The 23,452-nt window shown below is 53.2% G+C and overlaps 1 protein-coding gene across 16 annotated transcripts in view; it reads left to right on the top strand.

Moving 5' to 3' along the window:
- Positions 1-23,168, top strand: part of PML (PML nuclear body scaffold) — a 54,580-nt gene extending 31,412 nt beyond the window's left edge. Inside the window, exons 5-10 of one of the 16 annotated variants that reach the window (XM_010332030.2) lie at positions 7,564-7,707; positions 8,147-8,405; positions 9,497-9,549; positions 18,000-18,150; positions 18,544-18,745; positions 19,249-19,349. In XM_010332030.2, the coding sequence (XP_010330332.1) occupies positions 7,564-7,707; positions 8,147-8,405; positions 9,497-9,549; positions 18,000-18,150; positions 18,544-18,745; positions 19,249-19,261 (822 nt within the window). In that variant the 3' untranslated portion in view covers positions 19,262-19,349. The other 15 variants (XM_074392680.1, XM_039468672.2, XM_074392679.1 and 12 more) reach the window with 15 other exon arrangements.
- Positions 23,169-23,452: the final 284 nt, after the last annotated feature.

Genomic DNA, 23,452 nt, shown 5'->3' with positions numbered 1-23,452 from the left:
AAGGGTTGGCTGGCTGGCTGGCTGGCTCTAGGCTCCTAAATGCCATAGCTGCTCTTGATGGGTCATGAGCCAGGTTCAGTGGGGGTTAGATGCGGGGTAGACAGACGGCCACAGGTCAGGGCTGCTGCAAAGGAAATTCCAGCATTAGATGGCATGTGGGTACCTTCCAGCCATAAGAAACTAGGGTTGTTAGATGTATGGTTAGATAAAGGGCCAGCAGCCCTGAGGTTGTTACAGATGTCTTCTCCCCTCCTGCGACCCTCCCCCGCAGTGTCTGAGCCTTCTCTTGGAGTCAGCATAGGTGAGCCTTCCCCCGCTCTTCCCCTGCATGAGGTTCTTGGAAAGGAATGGGGAGTGGTGCCGGGAGTCAGATCGCAGTCCCAGTTGCCTGGTTCTGCTGGTGTGATTCCAGAACCACCATTCATGTAACAACAGAGTATCTCAGGGCTGGAAGGTGCCCATGCCCCATCTAATGCTGGCATTCCCTCTGCAGCACTTCTGACCTGTGGCTGTCCAGCTTTCATGCACCTATCTCCAGGGACAGGAAGCTTGCTCATTGTAGAGGCAGCTGCTCCCAACTCTGGACTGCTCTGACTTAGAAAGTGCTTCTCTGGGTGGAAATGCATGGTGTCCCTTTGACTTGTCCCCTTCGTCACTCACAAGTATGGCTCCTCTCCACCAGAATAAGCATCCTCGGTTCCTTCCTGGACCTGGCATCTGGTCTCTTCCCCAACCTGGTCACTCAGGTTTAAGCGTGCCCGACCCATCAAGGATCTGGCCCGGGACTGGCCGGCCAGTCCTTCATGAACTGCAGGTCTTCTGGTGGGGGGGCGGGTAGGGACCTGGCTTTTGCCATGGCGTAACCCGTAGGAGAGAGAGAGAGTGCTGTAGGTTGAGGTAATCAAGAGGCTTCCTGGAAGGGACAGGACTTAGAGTCTGCGAGTTTTAGAGCTAGGCAAGAGCATGGAGTTTAACCCTGCTTTTTTTTTTACAGAGGATGAAGCTAAGTCCCAGAATGGGGATGTTACTTACCCAAGACTACATGCAGCAAGTTAGGGGCAGGACTAAAAGCTGACTCTTAACTGCCTTGGGTACTGCACTCCTATATACACAACTTCAAAAGTAAAAAGAGGACTTTAAAAAATATTTATATAGGTAATACATTCACATAGTCAGAAATAAAAACATAGGAAGTGATCAGTAGTGTCTTATTCCCACTCTAGCCCCCAGTTCACATACCTAAATACCTAGATTTTAAAAATTTCTGTTGAGACAGAGTCTCACTCTGTTGCCCAGGCTGGAGTGCAGTGACACAATCTTGGCTCACTTCAGCCTCTGCCTGCGATTCTCATGACTCAGCCTCCTGAGTAGCTGGGATTAGAGGTGTGCACCTACATGCCCAGCTGTTTTTTTACATTTTTAGTAGAGATGGGTTTTGCTATGTTGGCCAGGCTAGTCTCCAATGCCTGGTCTCCAGTGATCTACCCACCTCAGCCTCCCAGAAGTGCTGGGATTACAGGCATGAGCCACCATGTCCCGCCTCTTTTTTTATTTCTTATATATCCTTCCAGAATTTATGTAGTTACAAGCAAATGTCATTATAGATATTTGCCTTTTGCATTGTATGTTTTGCAAAATTCACATAATACTATATACACATGGTATCGTACCAGAATTCTTATCCTAAGGTAGGGAGCTTCCTGATACCTTTTTGCAGTGGCGTAATGGACTGTTGCATGGATATGGCAGGTTTTATGTAGCCAGTTCCTTGTTGCTGCATATTTAGGTTGTGTTGCTATTACACACAATGCTGCAATGATTAATGTTCACAAGCAAATCATATGAAGTAAGAAGGCCGAGTGCAGTGGCTCACGCCTGTAAACCCAGGATCTTGGGACACTGAGGTGGGCAGATGGCTTGAGCCCAGGAATTTGAGACCAGCCTGGGCAACACGGTGAGACCCCGTTTCTACGAAAAGTATAAAAATCAGCCAGGTGTGGTGGCACGTGACTATAATCCCAGGTACTCAGGAGGCTGAAGTGGGAGGATCACCTGAGCCCAGGGAGTTGGAGGTTGCAGTGAGCCGTGATCACACCACTACACTGCAGCCTGGGCGACAGAGTGAGACCCTGACTCAAAAAACAAAGATACAGAATCCAAATAATAATAGGGAAGTGCCCTTGGTCTCAGCTGTCTTCCAGGTGCTAGTCATTGGTGAACGAATAGCAAGAGAACCTGCACTGTCTTGTGTGAAGGTCAAGGTATTTTGGGTCTTCGTCTTAATAAAAGCAGAATAGACATGGCCTCTCACCATCAGCTATGAAGCAGTTTGAACTTGGACTGCCAGAGGGTTGCTCTCTTGGCAAAGCCTCTGGCTTCAGTCCTTGCCTGGGGATGGTGGTGGAGCTGAGTGGGGGACACAGTGTGAGTGCAAGGACAGGTGAGGCAGGCACCGATGGCCGTCCCAAGGGAAAGTGGCTCCATCGGCCATGCCGGGACAGAAGCAGCAGCTCTTGGGCCCGTGTTTCTGCCTTAGAAGGCAGGAATTGCGTATCTAGCTTCAGTGCTCATCCCTCTCGAAACTGCTGGTTTGTTTCATTGCAACTATATGCCTGGAGGAGATGAAGAAAGCTCAGCAGGCTTCACTAGGATTGTTTGAGCGGGGTGGCTGCAGGTCGGTGCCTTCCCTCCTCTGTTTCTCATAGGCCTTTTGTAATCATGTTATAACACTTTAATGGAAAAAAATAAATTTATTATTTTAAAGCTATAAAAATTATAAATCAGTTATTATGATTTTTTTCCCCCCTCTACTGAGCCCTCTGGTGTGTTCCCTGTTTTATTAAGGTGGATGGAGGGGGTGTCAGGGAGGTTGGGACAGAGGCAGAGAGGCGGCCAGCCTGGCTTTCGGGGAGTTTGTGGCCTGTCTGGAAGAGGGTCTTTTACATACCAGTAGTTTGCACAGCCAGATCCCAGAAGGATAGAGAAGGAACTTTTAAACTCCTTTTTAAAAAAAGTTTAATTGTGCTAAAATACATATAACATAAAATACATCATCTTGACCCTTTCAAAATGTTCAGTTGAGTGTACACTGAGCGTACAGTCCTGTAGCACTGAGTATATTCACACTGCTGGGCAGCCCTCACCACCACCTGTTCCAGAACGATTTTCATCCTCCCAAGCTGAAACTCTGTCCACATAAAAAAGTCACTCCCCAGGCTGCCTCCCCGAGGCTGCCTCCCCTCAGCTCTGGTGACTCTTGTCTACTTTCTGTCTCTATGATTTTCAGTACTCTAGGTACCCCCCAGAAATGGGATCACTCAGTATTTGTCCTTTTGTGACTGGCTAATTTTACTTAACACAATGTTCTCAAGGTACATCCATGTAGTGTGTGTCAGAATTTCCTCCTTCCTTTTTTTTTTTTTTTTGAGTCTTGCTCTGATGCCCAGGCTGGAGTGCAGTGGCATGATCTCAGCTCACTGCAACCTCTGCCTTCTAGGTTCAAGCGATGCTCCTGCCTCAGCCACTTGAGTGACTGAGATTGCAGGCACATGCCACTATGCCTGGCTAATTGTTTCGTATTTTTAGCAGAGACAGGGTTTCACCATGTTGGTCAGGCTGGTCTCAAACTCCTGACCTCGTGATCGCCCACCTTGGCTTCCCACAGTGCTGGGATTACAGGTGTGAGCCACCGCGCCCGGCCAGTTTCCTTTCTTTTTAAAGCTGAATGATAATATTCCATTATGTGTATATTCCACATTCTGTTGATCCACTCATTATTGATGGACATTTGGGTGGTTTCCATTCATTGGCTATTGTGAATATTATACTATGAACACGGGTGTACAAATATCTCGAGACCTTGCTTTCAGTTATTTTGTATGTTTACTCAGAAGTGGAATTGCTAGAGCATATAGTAATTCTATTTTTAATTTTCCTGGGGACAATCACCATGCTGCTTTCCATTTTTTTTATTGCACCATTTGACATTTGTACGAGCACTATGTAAAGGTTTTGACTTCTCTACCGCCTGGCTAACATTTGTTAAATTGTCTTTTTTTTTTTTTTTTCTTAAATAAGTCATTCTAATGTGTGTGAGGTGGGTTAAACTTTTTTGACCACTATCCTCTATTTAAAATTATATATATTTTTTACATCTTAACTTACAGTATATACATATGTGCATACATACCTGTAGCTGAAGCAGAAGTTTTATGAAATAGGCCGGCCACAGTGGCTCACGCCTGTAATCCTAGCACTTTGGGAGGCTGAGAAGCTGATCGCCTGAGGTCAGGAGTTCGAGACCAGCCCGGCCAACATGATGAAACCCTGTCTCTACTAAAAATAGAAAAATTATCTAGGCACGGTGGCACGCACCTGTAATCCCAGCTACTCAGAAGGCTGAAGCAGGAGAATCGCTTGAATCCAGGAGGCGGTGGTTGCAGTGAGCCAAGATTGTACCGCTGTCCTCTAGCCTGGGTGACAAGAGCGAGACTCTGCCTTTAAAAAAAAAGAGAGAAATTTTACAAAATAAGTTACAGTTGTTACATGGGATGTACCCTGATAATTTCTATTCTATACTATTAATTTTGATACAAAAACGTTGGTCATGACCCACTAAATTGCATTCATGGTTGGATCCACAAATGGGTCAGAAGCTGCAGTTTGAAAAACACTGGCCTTAAGAGTGACTGTAGACTTTCCTAGAGGCCTGGCAGAGACAGATCCTGGCAGATCATCTGTTTCTCTCCCCTTCCCCAGACTCAGGCTCACACTCCCTAATCCAGAGACCATTCTCCTTCTTTTTAAAGATGTTGAGAAAAAGAAAGGAAGGAAGGGAGAAGGGAAGGACGTCAGTCCATCATGGCCAATGGTGTGGGAGCCCACAAAAAGGACCTGCCATGGGGTTCTGGTACCTGGCACACCCCCGAGCCAGCACTGTGCTGGAGCCACCCCTGCCTTCACTCCCACACCCTACAGCCTCTGTGATGAGCCTCCTCACCCAGCCTCAGCTTCCCCGGGCGGTTCTCAGAAGGCCCACACAGGAGAGACAGAGCTTGTCCCCATGAGGAAGGCATATCTCTGCCATTCATTTTCAACAATGAGTCCAATGAATGCTTCATTTTCACATAAGACAGAAAGATGGTGGGGAGGGACGTAAAAGACTCGGCAAGTAAAGAAAATGAAGAGCACGTGGGGCAGGAAGAGGCCTCCATTTCAAGACACTGGATTTGGCTGGGCACGGTGGCTCACACCTGCAATCCCAACACTTTGGGAGGCTGAGGCAGATGGATTACCTGAGGTCAGGAGTTCGAGACCAGCCGGGCCAATATGATGAAACCCCATCTCTACTAAAAATACAAAAATTATTGAGCATGGAGGTATGGGCCTATAATCCCAGCTACTTGGGAGGCTGAGGCAGGAGAATGGCTTGAACCCAGAAAGCGGAGGTTACAGTGAGCCGAGATCATGCCACTGCACTATAGCCTGGGCAACAGAGTGAGACTCTGTCATAAAAAAAAAGAAATCAACAAAACCAAACCACTGGATTCAAGCCAGGCCAGGGTTCCCGAGCTGTATAACCTTAGGAAATCACTTCACCTCTCTCTGACTCCGTTTCCTTCTCTGAAGATTGGCAATAGTCATAGTATGGTACCCACTTTTTTTTTAACTCTAATTTTTATGGCAATAAAATTCACATAAAATTCACCATTTTAACTCTCTTGAAGTATGAAATTTAGTGTTATTACATTCATAACCTTTTTAAAAATTTTTTATTTTTTTTCTTTGCAGCTCCAGCTCAAATGATTAAGATTTTTTTTTTTTTTTTTTTAATTTTCAGAGATGAGGTCTTGCTAGGCCACCCAGGTGGGAGGTTCAGGTGATTCCCCCACCTCAGTCTCCTGTACTTTCATTATCTTGCACAGGCCTTGCCACCTATCTGGCCCCAGAATATTTTTATCACCCCAAAAGGAAACCCCTCACCCATGAAGCAGTCAGTGCCATTTCTCCCTCCCCCATCTCCTGGCAGCCATCAGTCTGCTTTCTGTGTCTATGGATTTAGCAACGCTGGACATTGCATGTAAATGGATTATTCAATGTATATTTTGTGTCTGGCTTCTTTTTTTAAAAAAAAAATTAGTTTATTATTATCATTTTATTATTGTTTGAGACAGAGTCTCACTCTGTCCCTCAGGTTGGAGTACAGTAGCACAATCTCAGCTCACTGGAATGTCCATCTCCTGGGCTCAGCAATTCTCATGCCTCAGCCTCCCAGCTAGCTGAGACTACAGGTGTGCACGGCCATGCCCAGCTGATTTTTGTGTTTTTAGTAGAGATGGGGTTTCACCATGTTGGCCAGGCTGGTCTGGAACTCCTGGCCTCAAATGATCCACCACCTCGGCCACCCAAAGTGCTGAGATTACAGGCATGAGCCACCATGCCCAGCTGACTTCTTTCATTGAACGTAATATGTTCAAGGCTCATCCATGTTGTGTATGTCAGTATGCCATTCCTTTTTATGGCTGAATAATATTCCATCACATGGCTGTACCACATTTTGTTTATTCACTCATCACTTGATGGATATTTAGTTTGTTCTACCTTTTGGCTATTGTGAATAGTGCTGCTCTGAACATTCACATGCAAGCTTTTATTTAAATATCTGTTTTCCCTTCTTTTGGGTGCATACCTGGGGTAGAATGGCTGGGTTGTATGGTAATTCTACATTTAATTTTTTAAGGAACTGCCTCTATTTCATTTGGAGATAGGTACATGAAGCACTCAGCATGTGCGTGCCTGGCATTATCAGTTTAACATTATCAATGGCATTTTCTAAGTGCCAGGTATTTCATATTTTACTTGTATTAACACATTTCATCCACATTACCATATGAGATAGATGTTACTATTCCTATTTAACAGAGCGGGACAGAGGCCCAAAGAGTTTTAAGCAATTCATCCAACTTGTGTAGTAGCTGACCCAGGTAGAGTTAAGACTGAGAGGCAGAGGTAAGGTCCGAGGGAGGCCGGTTTCAGCTCAGTGGGAGGATTTTCTCACTGTTACAGGAGCTGCTTTTGCCAGTAGTGAGGTGTGTCCCTGGAGGTGTGTGTGTAAGCTGGACCAGTTATTGAGCATGCCCTGAGTTGGGCATTGTGATTCCTGGGGTACCTTCAAGCCCTGTTGCAACACACAAGAAGCAAAGCAGTCCCCAGGCTCCAGTAACTCAGAGTTGGAAGGAGGTGATGTCAGGTGTGGTGGCTCATGCCTGTAATCCCAGCACTTTGGGAGGCTGAGACTAGAGAATTGCTCAAGCCCAGGAGTTCAAGACCAGCCTGGGCAACAGAGTGAGACCCTGTCTCTACAATTTTTTTTTTTCTTTGAAGGAGATGATGTGATAGAGAGTTTGAAGGACTTCTTGTCCCCAGTGAGCTCGGAGCTTTGAGTCAGGGAGCCTGAACCTGTGAGGGGGTGAGCCCCAGGGATTGGGCCAACCACAGGTCTGGGGTACCTGGCCCTGGGGCTGCTGCCTTGTCACTTCTGACCCAATTTTCCCAACTTTGCAGCCTGAGGAGGCAGAGAGAGTGAAGGCCCAGGCCCAGGCCCTGGGGCTGGCTGAAGCCCAACCTGTGGCTGTGGTACAGTCAGTCCCCGGGGCATACCCTGTGCCAGTGCATGTCTTCTCCATCAGAGACCCTTCCAACAGAGAGGTAAGGTTCTCCCCAGCCCCAGCCTCCCCTCCTGAAGGCCTGGATTCCACCAAGAAAGTGAGGTGGTGCCAGGGGGGAATCCAGGCCTTCATCAGATCAGCTCTTCGCGGGGAAGTGTTCGCTCAGCACCCGCTCTGTGCTGTCCCCTGTTGCTGGCTGTCTGGTCAGGGAGCTCCCTGTAAGCATGGGCCACTCCCAGCACAGCAGGGGCGCTGAGACACTCAGGGCTGTCAGAGGCCAGCAGAGACTGGTAGACAGCAGATGGTACCAGCTTGGGAAGGCTTCCTGTCTGACGATAGGCATGATCTGCATGGCTGAGAGCAGAGGAGAGGGGACAGCAGGAGCAAAAGGGCGGCCACAAGCCCCTGGCACCCAGGGCAGGCTGTGCCCACTCACCCCTGGAGGCACCTGACCTGGCTTTGTGACTCCCTCTGTGCAGGAGGTCTCCAATACAACCACAGTCCAGAAGAGGAAGAGCATTCAGACCCAGTGCACCAGGAAGATGATCAAGATGGAGTCCGAGGAGGGGAAGGAGGCGAGGTTGGCTCGGAGCTCCCCCGAGCAGCCCAGGCCTAGCACCTCCAAGGCAGTTTCGCCACCCCACCTGGATGGGCCCCCCAGCGCCGGGAGCCCCGACATAGGAAGTGAGGTCATCCTGCCCAACAGCAACCATGTGGCCAGTGGCGCCGGGGAGGCAGGTAGGGAGGTGGGTAGGGCAAGTGGCCTGTATGCTGCTTGCCAGGGTCTGGGTGGGGCCCCTCTTCTGTATTTTGGCTCCATCCAGAAAGCCCAAAGCCAACAGGAGTCCCTTATTCCCACTGAGTAAGGCAGGGAAAGTTCACAGTGTGTTGGGGGGGTGAGGGTGGATACAGCTTACCATGTGCTTTGCCATGATTAAGGTGTGGGGAGCCTGCCAGGCTAAAATGCATAGTTCTGTGAGTCCTTTCCCCAACGCACTAATCTTACAGTGCCCAGCACCGTGCCTCTGCACAGGGCAGGTCTCCACAAGAAATGTTTGCTGGCAGATGCCTTGCGCACTCCCAGAGGGCTTGGGCACACCATCACAGGAAACTGGACTCCCCGTGACCTTAGCTGTGCCCTCCCAGTCCACACCCATCATTTCCCCAGGTGTTTCCGCAAAGGCCACCTACCGAGTGTCTCATTTGTCTGAGTTATCCTCTGTGCACACCGTCAGGCAGGGAGTCAGCTGGACAGGAGTTGAGGTCAACCTAGAAAAATCTGGAACAAGAGTTCTTCCTGGATCTCTTCACCCAGAATACAGCTTTGTTCTTCATTCTAGATCCCAGACTCATCCCCAGCCCTGATCACACACTGAGCATTGACTGATAATTCCTTACCCACAGATGCCATTGGTAATCAATGGGTTTTGATTAACTAAATGAGGCATCTTTTAACTCCAGACATCCCAGCTGATGGAACTGAGGATTGGGCCAAACCGCTGCGCTTCTTTAGGATTGCAGAAGGTTCCAGACCAGGTGGTGGTTGTCAGGCCTTCTGCGCCGGGAGCAAATTCTGATTGCTGGGCAAATAACTTAATTGAATATTCATAGATAAGGCACAGCAAGAAATGATGGAAACCCATTTGTGAATTACATCCGAACGCAAAGCAGATTCACACTGGCACACACAGTGGATGTTCCCATCCCCCTGCGGGGCATCCGTTGCCCTCAGCGCACTGGCCTGCAAGGATTCCCATAGGTGCACACCCACATCCCTCCCAGCGTGCATCCTAGGCAGTGCATAATTCGGCTCCTCTTCCCCGTTTCAGAGGAGCGCATTGTGGTGATCAGCAGCTCGGAAGACTCCGATGCCGAAAACTCGGTGAGTGGCCCAGAAGTTCAGCCCAGGACTCCTGCCTACCCCCATTTCGGGTCCCAAGGGGCACAGCACAGCAGGTGACTCTCAGATCTGCCTATGCCTGGGCAATTTTCCAATGAGGCAGTGAGTCCCAAGCTGTGCTGAGGACAGTCTCCAAATGCCAGCTGCATGCTTGGACCACCCCAGCCCTCCCACCACACCGGGGCAGGGGCCTTCAGTAGCCATACGTGCTCCTCTGAAATGCTGATAGTGTGCGTCCAGAACCCCGTCTCTTTTCTGGAATGTCCAGGGCCATTTTCTGGAGCTCCCTTATGCATTTTCTGTTCCCTGAGTCCTCAGTGAGGAGGGCTGGACAAGAAGCCATTTCCTAGTTAATTGCAGCCAGTGGGGGCCGGTGAAGGGGTGTGAGGCCACGGGGGAGCTGTCCAGAGGCCAAACAAGCCAGGTTTGACTCTACCCATGTAAGAAAGAACTGCAAATCCATTCCACGCTGAAACAAGTGGCCTCATGGGTAGTGACCCTTCTGTCCCTGGAGGTTTACTACTAGAGGCTGGGCTATCACTGGTCCAGGGGAAAAGGGGATCTGAATAGAGTGAAAGGATGGACCGGGTGGCTCCTGAGGTCTCTTCCAGCCCTCAGTCTGAGGTTCTGTATTGGAAAGTGCGTGGAGCCCACGGAGACCGCCGAGCCGCAGTCCTCGCCAGCCCTGTCCCTGCTGAGAGCACAAGAAGCCTCCGTCCTGCCGCTTGGTACGTGCTGTCCCTCAGCTTCGCCTCCCCGCCAGCCCACTGGGCAGGCTGCGGTTCCCGACGCTGAACCTCAGAGCCAGCCTGCCGATCACCAGGAGCGCCCTACTGTCCACCGGGGGATCCGCCACCTGCTGTGCAGAGCACAGAGAGCCATCCGCCTTCGCCGTGCCCTCCACTTGCACCCTCGATTGCATCGGGCCCCCCTTCGGACTTGGTCTCACCACGTGGTCCAGGCCAACACTCCTGCCACCACGGGGCCCCTCAACCATCCTGCCAATGCCCAGGAATACCCTGCCCAGCTGCAAAGGGCCATCAGCCCATCCCGCCGGATACGAGGGGCCGTGAGATCCCGCAGCCGCTTCCCTCGGGGCTCCTCTTATTTATCCCAGTGGCTCAACCACTTCTTTACCCTCCCCGTCTCTGTGGCTCCCCAGCTTGTCATTTCTTCCATGGTGGGGGCAGGGGGAGGCAGAGCCCGGACTCTTGGAGCAGGTGTTCCCCCTGGGGATTCTGACAGAGGCCCCATGGAAGCCCTCCAAGTCCAAGTTCCTCGGGAAGCTTCTCCAATTACAATCCCACCACCCTGTTCCCCAGAAAGGCCTCCCATCAGCCCAATCCCGGGGCCCCGTCAAGCAGGCCTCTGAGCGTGCCGCCCCTCTCTTGTAACCTTGCAGCCAACACCCCTGCCCAGCCCCTGAGCTGCCTCCTACAGCCCATGCTCTTACAGGCCCTGGAGAGTAGGCATTCATTAATTCTTGGTTAAAGAATGGATGAATGAATGAATGGCCGCGCATGGACCTCTGGGTAGGGAGACTTGGGTCTTCTCTGGCTGAGAGGGGAAGGCTAAGGCATGGCTGAGATTCAGGCCACCATTACAGGCCTCTTTGCTCAAGAAGGAAGCTTCTCTCCCGCTGCACCCTCCTCTGTTCTGAGTCCCTAGCCAACAGCACAGCCCTCCATGCCCCTCCCCCCACCCCAAGCCTTTCCACAGGGCCTTTGCCAGGATCGAAGCCCATTAGCACAGGGACTGGCTATCCCAAACCCTGGCAGACATGGCTGCTTAATAAACACTTGTTGAACCATCACCCTTGCGAACCCTTATTCCACGACCATCACGTTCTCTGATGGGTCCAGCTCCTCTCTGCAGGCTGCTCTGGTCTCTTCCCTACACTGGAACTTGGTTCTCCTCTGGGGATACCATGTCCCCTTCCCTCCCACACTCATGGGTATCAGAGGTGGGAGGTGGGGTCAAGGCCCTGTGCTTTCTGGACTCTTCCAGCCCCCTTCTGGCTGCCTGGTAAGATCCTCTGTGCCTCTGAGGATCCTCTGTCCCTCTCGGGAGGTGGGGGGGGGACCCATGCTTCCCAAGCTCATCTCTGACACCCACCTGCTCCCCCTCACTGAGGGCAGACTTGAGCATCCGCCTCCCAGATTTCTTCTGCTTGCTCAGCTCCTGCCTTCCTGCTGGGTGACTTCTGTGTCTACCACCCTGCCTGCCATTCCTTGATCTCTGAGGGGCCGTCACCCCATTCCCCCATCAGCCACTTGCCCCATGGGTGTGCCCTGCACCTCGCCATCCCTGAGCACTGCCGGTCCCTCAGCCGGCGCCCTTGGACTCTGACAGCAGCCTCCTGTTCCTTGAGCTCTCAGTCCTGCCTTCGCCTCTGTCCAGCCCCGTGCACTCCCCACTTCATCCCATCTTTCATCAGAATCGCACCTCCCTGCCCAGCAGAAAATCCTGGAAGGACTCTGGCGCTTGGTGCCTCTGTGCTGCCACCTGGAGGCCAAGGTCTGCGGGAGAGAAGCCACACATCTGGGAAAACGAGGGGCGATGGCCTGTGACTGCGAAGGGCTCCTCGGTGCTCTGTTCAGCATGTCCTTCCGCTCTGCACGGCAGCCCCCGCCTGCCTTTCCTCACTCTGGGCCCTTGTCCCAGCTCACCCTCAGCTGGTGGCGGCACCTTCTGCTCCAGGGAGAAGACAGCAGCTCTCCAATGGCATCGGGACAGTTGACATCTTGCTCTCTATGTACAGATTTATCTGTCCCCATCACATCTCTTCCCTGCCCCTCCCGTTAGGGTGGAAGGGATGTCCGCCTGCCTCCAGGACTCACCCTGTGTCCTGGCCCCACCCCCTGACCCCCTGGGAGCCTCACTCCTCCTCCGCATCTCTCTTACATCTTCTCACGTATGCACTGCCTTCTGAACGAAACACCCTGAATGAGGTCTTTCTCATCTCAGAAAACGCCACCCACTTCCCTCTTGAGCGATTGGCTCCCCTTCCTCTGGTCTCCTGGTTTACACTTCAGCCCTCTCCTTGCTCCTTCACCCCACCTCCTGTGCTTCCCCGCCAGCACCAGGGTGGCCGTCACCGCTCTAGTCACAGTGTCTCATATAGTCATTATTCTTGACCATATGCCCGCCCAGCGCCGGGCGCCCTCCTGGAGAGATTGCCTGTTTGGGTGCAGGGGGTTCTGCTCCCTGCTCCTGCAGCTCTGGGCACCCCTCCCTCTCCTCTGCAGGCTCTGTTTTGTCTTGGGCCTGGGCTCCTCCAGCTTTGCTGCTGGCCCTCTCCTCTTCTCAGTCTGTGTATTCTCCCACTGGGTATCAGCTACCCCTGGGCAGTAACTGAAGTCTCACACCCCTGACTTCAGTTACTGCCCAGGGGTAGCCGACACCCAGTGCTTGCTCCTGCCTGCCAGACCAGCACCACCAGTGACCTTCCACAGCTCCGCATGGATGCCCCATAGGTACCTCAAACTCAGCATCTCCTCCTCCCCTCTCAGTGGTCTGCCCCACTCTCTGCCCCGTGGCACAAGCTGAGACCCCAGAGCCACGCAGGGCACCCCGCTTTTGATTATTCCTCACATCCAGTTACTGAGTCTTGTCTTTCTAGGGTCTAAATTCCTCTGAAGTCTGGGCCCTTCTATCCATCCCATAATCTTGGTAAAATTAAAGCTACCACTGACCCTGCGTAGAGGCAGAAGCCTAGAAAGGAAAGGTGGAGAACAGGATTGGAATGCCAGCAGTCCCCCCAGATGGCATGGAGGGTCAGGCAGAGGGACCGCAGCAGTATTGGGGGTGGGACGTGGAGTAGCTAGTGCTCAGCTGTCAGCAAGGAGTCATTAAGGGCTGTCCAGTGAATTAAGGACGTGGGAAAAATCACGTTTCAGGTGATGATGAATTAAACACCTCGCGGAGCTCATATTAGAGAGCAGGCCTGGAGGTAGGGAGGGAGCCAGAGGACTTCTTTCCCATATGTAGCTTTCAGATACATGTTTTAAACATTGTTACAGGAGTCCCAAACTTCAGAAAATACACGTTTTAAAACCCCAACAAATTAGGTCCCCCTATGCATTTCTCACCCAACTTCTGGGTCCTTTCCAGACCTCTGGTACCCCTAGAGTACCCGCAGCACCCCACTGCAATGCCTCCTCCCCAGCATGTTGGGGGGTGACATTTCCAAGGTGACCCCGGCTCCCACCTAACCCGTCCTCCCCAGCTCTGAGCTTTTATCCAGCCTTCCAGTGAGGAAAGTTGCAGAATACTGGCCTGCTATAATATCACACTTAACAAGTGTATCAGGGCACGTAGGGGCTCCTCCCTTGAGCTTCAGCTGTGGCCTTGGGATTCATCGAGACACTGCTTGTGCGAGGAGCACATGGTCATGGGGTGGAGCGCTGAGTCTCCCAGGCCTGGTTGTGGAGTACCTGGGGTGAGGACTTGGTGAGTGGGTCAGCAACGCGCCTGCCCTGGGGCTCCTGCTTTAGGATAGGTGTTCTCACCCACTCTTGTGACAGATGACTGGCTCCGGTGGCTCAGTGGCAGCAGCAAGAGGAGGGGGTCACGGCGAGGGGGCAGCCTGTGGCAGAAGTGGCAGTGGTGACGGCAGACCAGGGGAGGAATGTGGGGAATGGCTGATCCACGGGAGGGGCCGTGGGACTGGTGAGTGTACATCTGAGAAAATGAAACAGACGTGCTGGCCTAGAGGCGGGAGCGAGGCAGAAGGGCAGCAGAGGCCGCAGGCCGGCCAAGTTCATGGTCCAGTTCACGGATACATGTGCAGTATTCGTGGGGCCTTGGAGGCTTTGCGAGAGCTGGGGTTTTGTGTCTGCAAAAAGACAGCAATGCATGTGTCTTGCCAAACCGATCCCAGCTCTGGCTGATGCTTAAGTGCTCAGCAAGTTCTTCAGGAGCTTGAGCGTTCTTGATAAGCATGAATGTCAGATGCTCTGTATCTTCCAGAAGCTGGATGCTGACTATCAGAGAGTTTGGCTTGTGGTTGTTTGGCTGATGAGTAAACCTGGAACGAATCCGTGATAAGGACTGTTGTTCTCAAGCTGGCTATACATTGGGGAGTTGTCCCAACTACAGTTTCCTAGGTCTCACGCCCCGAGATTCTAATTGAGTCAGTCTTGGGTGCAGCCTGGGCTTAAAGAGTGGTTTTTTTTTTTTTTTTTTTTTTTAAAGCTATGAATGCCTAGCCAAAGTCAAGAACCACTGAATAGGGGGTTTCACTGCATGTCTGCGGTAGAGGAATGCTGCTCATTTGTCTGTAGTTGTAGCTGTCTTGAACGCAGGTGACATTTTCATACTGCGGTGTGATATAGTAGTGGAGAGGAGAGGCTGGATCTTCCCTGATGCACCTCCTAGACTTTTGGAAGGTGATGATGCCAATCCAACCCCTACCTCTGAGCACCCTTGGGACGCCTGTTAGAGCTGCTGTGTTGAGTTGGAATGCAGTTGACTTGCTCAGGCCGTGAGATCCATGAGGAAGGGGAGCGAGATGGGTGTCGCTCATGAACCAGATTGTGTGTGTATCCAAGTTGCATGTAGATCCTGAAAAAGTCCTAGCTCTCACGGGGCTCAGCCTGAATGCAGTTTTGCATTCAAAGAAACAATGTCCATTAACCAATTATAATAAAGAAATAAATCCCAGTATTTACTGGCATCTTTTGAAAGAACATTGAAGGGAATCCAGCTCATAACCCCAGCCGCGCTTCTTCCGTCCCTCTTCCCCTTTTCTTTGTCGCCTGGCATTTCCCATTCCATAGCAAAGCTTTCCCCCTTCCTTCCCGGTCCTCGCATGCAGGCTCAAAGCTGTTTCCCATCCACTTTCTTCCATCCCCCTTCCCTTTCTCTTCCAAGCAAATCTAAGCCTTTTCCAGTGACTGTCCCTCTCTATGCTCCCCTGACACCCAATTATCCTTATTTGTGGAATAAGGCCAAGGTGTGGGGTCCAGGGGCAGAACGGGAGAGTCTCCCCTAGTGAGCAGGGAAGGGGGAATGTCCCACACTGGCCACTATGTCTGATGGCCCTGCTGGCAAATGTGTCTTGTTTAAATGCACCTGTACTTCCCAGATGTGATGCTGGCATTTAAGGTGGGGCAGGGGAGGACTGTGGGTTTACAGCTGGCTGGAGTTCCAGTGAGACCAGCTCCATGGGTGGCCGTACTTTATGGAAATCTCCAAGGCAAGAGGAATTTTGGAGGAAGTGAGTCAGGGCTGAGAGATCCAGCCTCTCCTCCATTAACAAGCTCGGTGGAAAGGGGGTGTCATTTTATGAAGGGAGCCAGGAGAGGTCTTTTAGAGAAGGCAGCTCCAGTAAGTTTAGGACAAAGGACATTTCCCTGGCCCCAGGACAATGGAAGGCTCTAAAAATGAGGTGCTAGTGGCTGCCATAAACGACCCTGCTGTGAAGATAGGAGAGGTGGCCTGCAGAGACAGCGCTGTGGCTCTCAGGGAGCTCTGCTCTTAGAAGGGCAGATCTGAAGGCCAGGAGACCGGTTCTAAGGCCGGGGATATTGCCCAGAGCTTTGTGAAGGCACTGGGGAACACAAAGGGGCATTTGCCGTTACATCTGGAGCAGGAAGAAGAGCAAAAAAGAGAAAGCCCTGTGTGCCATGTCAGTGGACGGCAGCAGGGACTCAGCCTCAGCTATGGGCACCAGAGATCGGAACCAGGGAGGACTCAGACGGGGAGCCCAGCCCCGCCGTCAGCTCACGGGAGAGCATTGCTGCCCGGCCAAGGCTGGAGAAGAAACTGGATTCTCCCAAAGCAGGAGAAGGTGGAGTCTCCAGTCCCCTCGCCACAGGCTAGGAAGATGCCTCGTAGAAGGCTCCTTACAGGGAGAAGACCGGGTCACGACGGTTGAGACAGCAGTGGGGGCTGACCCAGGGCAAGACACGTGAAATCAGCTTTGACGGCGTGGCCAAATCAGGATCTGGAGATGCAAGACCCCGGGCAGACTCTCTAACTAGATCCCTGGATCTGAAGAGGCGAAGCCAGCTCTGGATGGATTCATAGTGAGTGTCTGCTTCTGAGAATGACTGGCAGAAAGCTGGCAAGCCTGGAGCAGGGCTCTGAAATGCAAATCAAGTGAAACCCAGCCACTCCTAGGAGAACCCCCTTGTGGGCAGTAATTCTGTTTCTCTCGGTTGAAAACAGCTGTTTCTTGTGGGCATTGGAAGGATCTGGAGAAATGTGCTGTCTCCCAGACCAGGGACATTATAGCCAGAGGCCAGAATTAACTGAGGCTTCAGCACCAGGTGGCACCAACTTTGTTGAGAAACCAGAGGCAGTTCACAAAGAGGAAAAACGCAAGTCCTGCCCTGGACTTTGTCCCAGCTCTGTGATGCTGGCCATGTCCCTTCCTTGCTGGTCTCCAACTAACATCCACAGGTGGCATTTCACGGGAGGTTTCAAGTTGGTCTCAAAGACTAAATATCTGGGCTTGGCAGCTGAGCAGATGATAAGCAATTAACTCTGTGTATTACCATCACAGAGGCTCCACCTCCCTCTGTAGTCCCAGCCCCTTGGGAAAATCTCAGAGCTGGAGCCCTTCCCCCATCCTCTGGCTACCCCCCCCCCTCCACCGACTCCAGGGATTCTCGAACAGTGTGCCCACCAGACCTTGGGGCAGGAGAGAACCCCTCACCCGAAGGACTCCCAGAACTCAGGTTTCTCTAAGCCGCTGGGTCAGATGCCAAGGGCCTCCACTGTCCTCGCACTGCCACGGACCTGGGTGTCCATCTAGCTGTGGCTTCAGGAGGCCAAGCAGTCCTTCCCCGAGCCTTTGGGCAGGACACCGGCACCCCAGCCGACTTTGGGGACAAGAAAAGCCAGGCTCCTGACCCCTTCCACAGAATCATCTGGGATTCAAGATGAGGCTTTTTTCTCCCGTCCCAAGTTTTTGGTGTTTCTTCCGAGTCCGCTCAAACAGATGGAATTAGGAGCTGACATCTCAGGTCCTGCCTGCCACAGCAGTTGGCTCCTTCCCTGAGCTTCCACACATAGCACCATGCACTTACCCAGACACTCACTGGCACTTCCTCTCACTTCCATATGCTGTGTCAACGCAGGTTCCCAGCTCATACGTAACTGTGTGTGCACACACAGACTTAGCCTTGACCCACTCCCACGCGTGCATGTTCACATACTCATCTTACCTGCCTGTGTCACCCTCCCTCCCCTGCTCATGAAGGTGTGTGCCCTGGCTCACACACGTAACCCTCACATGTGACACACCCAGTTCACACCATTCATGCACACATACCTTCTCTTGTGCACACACGTCCCCTTCCCCAGGGGTACACCGTCCCCCATGTGCACGCAGATGCCCCCAGCTACACGAGTTTGTTCGTGCTCTGCACATGCACTTGCCTTGGCCCTCTGAACCTGTGACGCTTGGTTTTTCTATGTTGCAGTCCTCCCGAGAGCTCGATGACAGCAGCAGCGAGTCCAGTGACCTCCAGCTGGAGGGCCCCAGCAGCCTCAGGGTCCTGGATGAGAGCCTCGCCGACCCCCGAGCAGAAGACAGGCCTCTGGTTTTCTTTGACCTCAAGCTTGACAATGAAAGTGGGTTCTCCTGGGGCTACCCCCACCCCTTTCTAACTTAGTGTCTGGGTCTGCAAAAGAAGTACAGGCAGAGCCGTCCGCCAGGCCAGGGAGAGCTCTGAGCTCTGGCCAACAGCTGCAGCCAGCGGGGGCAGCGCACTCCAGCTCATCACCTGGGATCCCGGGGTGGCATTTGCTGGCTTGAATAAAGATGTCTGCCTTAGCCAGCGCCTGAGCGTGCGAGGGAGACAGGTGCCTCCATGAGTGCACCTCTGATCAGTTCTCAGACGGAGAGCCTGGGGGGCGCACTCCTAGACAGAAACGCAATGCGTGAGCGCATTGCCGTGAGCCCAGTCATCCAAGTAAGGCCTCTGGCTGTGCTGCACGTTTCTGAATACAGGGCCTGTCCCACAGGTGGCTGCACAGGGCTGCCCACAGATCCAAGGTCACAGAGGGATCAGACCCCTCATCCTGGAAGCCTCTCGACTTCCTCCGATGCTCGCCCTGACTCTGCAATGCCCCTCCTCGAGCCCGAGCCCCAGGTCCTACCTACCCCATGGCACGGACTCAACATGGAGGCTAGCCCAGCCAGACAGAAACAGCAAGCGTCTTCACGGTACAGGAGAGTCACTTGCAGCCCTCAGTGGGAGGCTCTGGGCCTTACTCTGAGTGGAGCAGGCCGAGCAGGCCTGCTGTCTATGGCCCAGGGCTCTGACTGGGCCGGGGTCCTTGAGGGGATTGGAGGAAGGAGCAGGGGATGGAGAATTAAGGTCAAACAGCCTGGGATCTTGAGGGTAGGTGGCTGAGGCTGAGAGAAGACAGGAGGGACCTGGATCCACAGGATTTGGCCAACTCTGGGGCCGATCGTGGAGGAGGGGATAGCTGGATCCCCAGCTGGCCAACGAAGTGTTTGGAGGGCAGCCCAGCCTCCCCTCTGACCCCTATCCCATCAGAACCAGGGGCAGAGCTGCATTTGGGGGCTGAGGTGTGGCTCCTGCCAGCCAGCCCGCAAGTGAGGTCTCTAGATGGTGGGTCGGCAGCCCTAGGAGACCTCCTGCTCCCACCCCAGAGCTCTCCGTGGGCCCCTGGGTCCTCACCGCGCCCTTCTCTCCTGCCCAGCCCAGAAGATTAGCCAGCTGGCAGCAGTGAACCGGGAAAGCAAGTTCCGCGTGCTCATCCAGCCCGAAGCCTTCAGCATCTACTCCAAGGCCGTGTCCCTGGAGGCGGGGCTGCAGCACTTCCTCAGCTTCCTGAGCTCCATGCGCCGCCCCATCTTGGCCTGCTTCAAGCTGTGGGGGCCTGGCCTCCCGAACTTCTTCCGGGCCCTGGATGACATTAACAGGCTGTGGGAATTCCAGGAGGCCATCTCGGGCTTCCTGGCTGCCCTGCCTCTCATCCAGGAGCGTGTTCCTGGGGCCAGCAGCTTCAAACTCAAGAACCTAGCCAAGACCTACCTGGCGAGAAACATGAGCGAGCGCAGCGCCATGGCCGCTGTGCTGGCCATGCGTGACCTGTGCCGCCTCCTTGAGGTCTCCCCGGGCCCCCAGCTGGCCCAGCACGTCTACCCCTTCAGTAGCCTGCAGTGCTTCGCCTCCCTGCAGCCCCTGGTGCAGGCGTCAGTGCTGTCCCGGGCCGAGGCCCGCCTCCTGGCCCTCCACAACGTGAGCTTCGTGGAGCTGCTGAGCGCACACCGCCGGGACCGGCAGGGGGGCCTGAAGAAGTACATCTGCTACCTAAGCCTGCAGACCGCCACGCTGTCCCCCACCCAGCCTGCTCTCAACCTGCAGGCTCTGGCCACCTACTTCGAAGGCCTGTCGGAGGGTCCGGCGCTGGCACGGGCAGGTGTCTCCACCCCCCTTGCTGGCCCTGGCTTGGCAGAGAGGGCCTCGCAGCAGAGCTGAGAGGAGTGGGTGACCGGCTCGGGTTCTCTGGTGGGCAGAGAGGGATGGGGTCCCTGAGCCAGGCCCCGCCCATCACAGCATTCCCAGGTCCTGGTACCCAGCTCTCAGTTGTCATTTGGTTCAGAAGCAGTTCCCTCTCTCTGGGACCAAATTTCCCTTCTCTAGACATCCTACAGAGAAGCTTCCGAAGCTGAGGCCCCACCACCCCGGGTGTTCACCAGGCGCCCAGCCCCTCCTTCCAGGAGCTAGAACCAGAGATGTCCTGAGTGAGGAAGGCATGACCTCTGAGCTCTCTAAGTGGCCCTGGTCTTGCCTCTGCCATCTCACCTGCCACTACCTTGGGTGTCCTTACAGCTCTGCCCTGACCCCAGCCGCTGTGCCAGCGGACCTGCTGACAGCTCCCGCAGGGAGCAGTCCGAGGTGGTGCTGGCCACGCTCCCACTCGAAGTGCCTTCCAAACCAGACTGCCCCTCGTGAGGTTAGGTTCCTCCAGCCTCCGCCCGCCCAGCGGCCAACGCTCTTCCCTTCCCCTTTCAGCCCACGGGGGCCTCATCAGCAAAGACAGAAGCTGATGGTCCACGCATGTCCCCGCTTTCAAAGCCTGACCTTCCAAAGTTTGCTTCCTTCCTCCTGGGCACAGACACCTCTGCTTGGCCACAGCTTTGCTCTTTGGTCCTCAGGCCACCAGACCCTCACAGCATGGCCCTTGGCTCTTCCTGCCCCGCCCTCACCCTCAGACCTCCCAAGGAGGGTCCAACTACCCAATGTGTAGTCCAGGGCATCGGCATCCCCTGGGAGCTTCTTAGAAATGCAGACCCGTGGGCTCCACCGCAGGCCTCTGGAATCAGAAGCTTCAGGGTGGGGCCCAGCAGTCTCTCTTTTAATGGGTTCTCCAGGTGATACTGGTGCATACTCCAGTTTGAGAACCGCTGCTCTCACAGACGGCTCCTCCAAGGGGAAGGGTGTGAAACAGCAGAGAAAGTCCCATCCCTGTCTCTGTGCAGTGAGTGTGGCCTAGGAAAAAGCCCCTTCCTAAGCTCCAGCGTCCCCACCTATAAAATGGGCTGATTGGCCTCCATGGTCTCGGAGCTGCCCTCTGGCTGTGCCAGCCTGCATTTTTAGGAATGGAAAGCAGGCCTCTGAGGCAATGGGCAGGAAACTTTCTCATTCTTGAATTCTAGCTCCCATTCCAAGCCGTTAGTTCCCCAACTTGCGGTCACACCAGCGGTCAACAGCAGAACGCAGGCAGGTCAGGCTTGTCCTCTCTGATTAGCAGAACTGCGGACCCTTCCTCCTCCTGCCTCCCTCCCACCCGTCCTCCTTGGCTCCCTGCTCCTGGGATGCTTCCCAGACAGCCCAGGCGTCTAGCCTCCACGGCTGATGACCTCAGCTTTCACATCGGTGAGATCTGCTTGCCCATACTGCAGCCCCGTCCCCTGCGGGCCCTGAAGACTCACTGAGGGATTCTGTAGGATCTTGTTCCCATGACGGGAGTGTGGCTCTAGCAGTGAACGTTGACACATTTAAAGTAAGATTCTGATGCCAGACTGTTAAAGCAGGTGCTGGTTCTGAAGCACCTATGGAAACATATTGATGTAGATTGAAGGAGGAAGGGAGACTGGGTCCACTGACTTCCAGCCTTGCCATGTGTTGCTGTCTTCAGATGTAGCTGAGGGGTGCTCTGCCCTGCCTCCACTGTCACAGCCTTTAATAAAGATGTGAATCTTGAAAGTCTGATGCTCTGATCACAGACTCTGCTCAGCAGCCCCAGAGGAACCACTGAGAAGCCTTTTGCCTGGATAGGAGGGGGCTCTCCCAGGCATGGGCTTGTGGCCACTTGCCTAGCACAACCGTGTTTTGTGAGGTGTCTTTCAGGACTTAGCAGAGCTGAGAGGCCTTTCTTGCTCAGTGCTGCGGGCCTTAAGCATGGGAACCCCGCCATGACAAGTGGGGAAGTCCAAGACCCAGGGTAGCCTTGCCTTGGGATCATCTCCAGAGGGGAGTGCCATGTGGCAGGAAAGAAGCACCAATTTCAAGAATTTCCTCCTAAAGAAAGAGACCAGAGTCTGCAGGAACTTTGCCACTGCCCCTCACTAGCGCATCCTGTATCCTTCTCTGTGTTCCTTGAGTGACAGGTGGTAAAACCCTTAAAAAGGGAGGTGTGGGAGGCCTGGGACATTGGGAACAGGTGATAAATGTGTTGTCTTGACTGTCATAGATGGAACTTAGGTTAGTACCTGAGGGATTCCCATGGCACAAGCATTATAGGATTTAGTCCACCGCTGGCGTGGGTGAGCAGCTAGGTAATGGGAATTGATCAGGGCCACCACCCTTGACCCACCTACCATCCCAGATGCCCAGATTCTAGTCCTGAAGTTTTATTCTCTCAGTTTGACCCTTTGACCAAGAAGATCCAGTCCCAATATGTCACCTGTGCTTCATCTTTGGACTATATCTCAGGTGTTTACATGTCAACTAATGCTAGCTTACTGGGTTAGAAGTCAGGACACCGAGTTTCAATCCTCACTTGGTAGTCTGTGGCCCTCTTTGGCATGTTTACCTCCCTCCCTGATCCTCACGCTCTGCTGCGGTCAAATGGGAGAATGAAGCTCCTCTTGACTTCAAGGGATCTTTGTGGGAACCAGTGAGAAAATGTATGTGAAGATAGCTTTTTGGTATATTTTAAAAGCACACAGGTAAGCCGGGCACGATGGCTCATGCCTGTAAACCCAGCACTTTGGGAGGCCGAGGCGGGTGGATCATGAGGTCAGGAGTTCAAGACCAGCCTGACCAAGATGGTGAAACCCCATCTCTACTAAAAATACAAAAATTAGCCAAACATGGTAGTGAACACTTATAATCCCAACTACTGAGGAGGCTGAGGCAGGAAATTGCTTGAACCTGGGAGGTGGAGGCTGCAGTGAGCCGAGATCACGCACCACTGCACTCCAACCTGGGTGACAGAGCAAGACTCTGTCTCTAAAAACAAACAAACAAATCCCGCCCCCCCCCACACACACAAATTTAAAATCTTTCTGCTTTATGAAGTGCTTTACGAATCATAGGAAAATAAACACATCTTGGATCTTAACAAAACAAAACATGGATTTGTTTTCAGGGGATTAAAGAAAATGATCAGGGATGAGCAAACAACTGTGGGGGTCCTGGGGTCTGAGGGAGGCAAGATCGGGGGCCCCACCGTGGAGGGGCTGGGCAGGAGGTGACGCTGTGCTCCCAACACACCCGGATGGGACATTTCGATCACTGAGGCCCAGAGTAGAGAACAAGCTTCCTGTGTAGCAGCTCAGCCACGCCCTGCTGCGGGGCCTCCTTCTGAGGCCCAGGGTCTCCCTCACACCTCTGGGAAAGTCATTGAGAAATCTGCTTTGCCCCCAACCCCAACCTGGCTCTTACCGCCGGCT

Source organism: Saimiri boliviensis, chromosome 2, assembly GCF_048565385.1.
Source record: "Saimiri boliviensis isolate mSaiBol1 chromosome 2, mSaiBol1.pri, whole genome shotgun sequence".
NCBI lineage: Eukaryota > Metazoa > Chordata > Mammalia > Primates > Cebidae > Saimiri > Saimiri boliviensis.
Note: the sequence above shows the minus strand (reverse complement) of the source record. Positions and strands in the feature narration are given on the sequence as shown.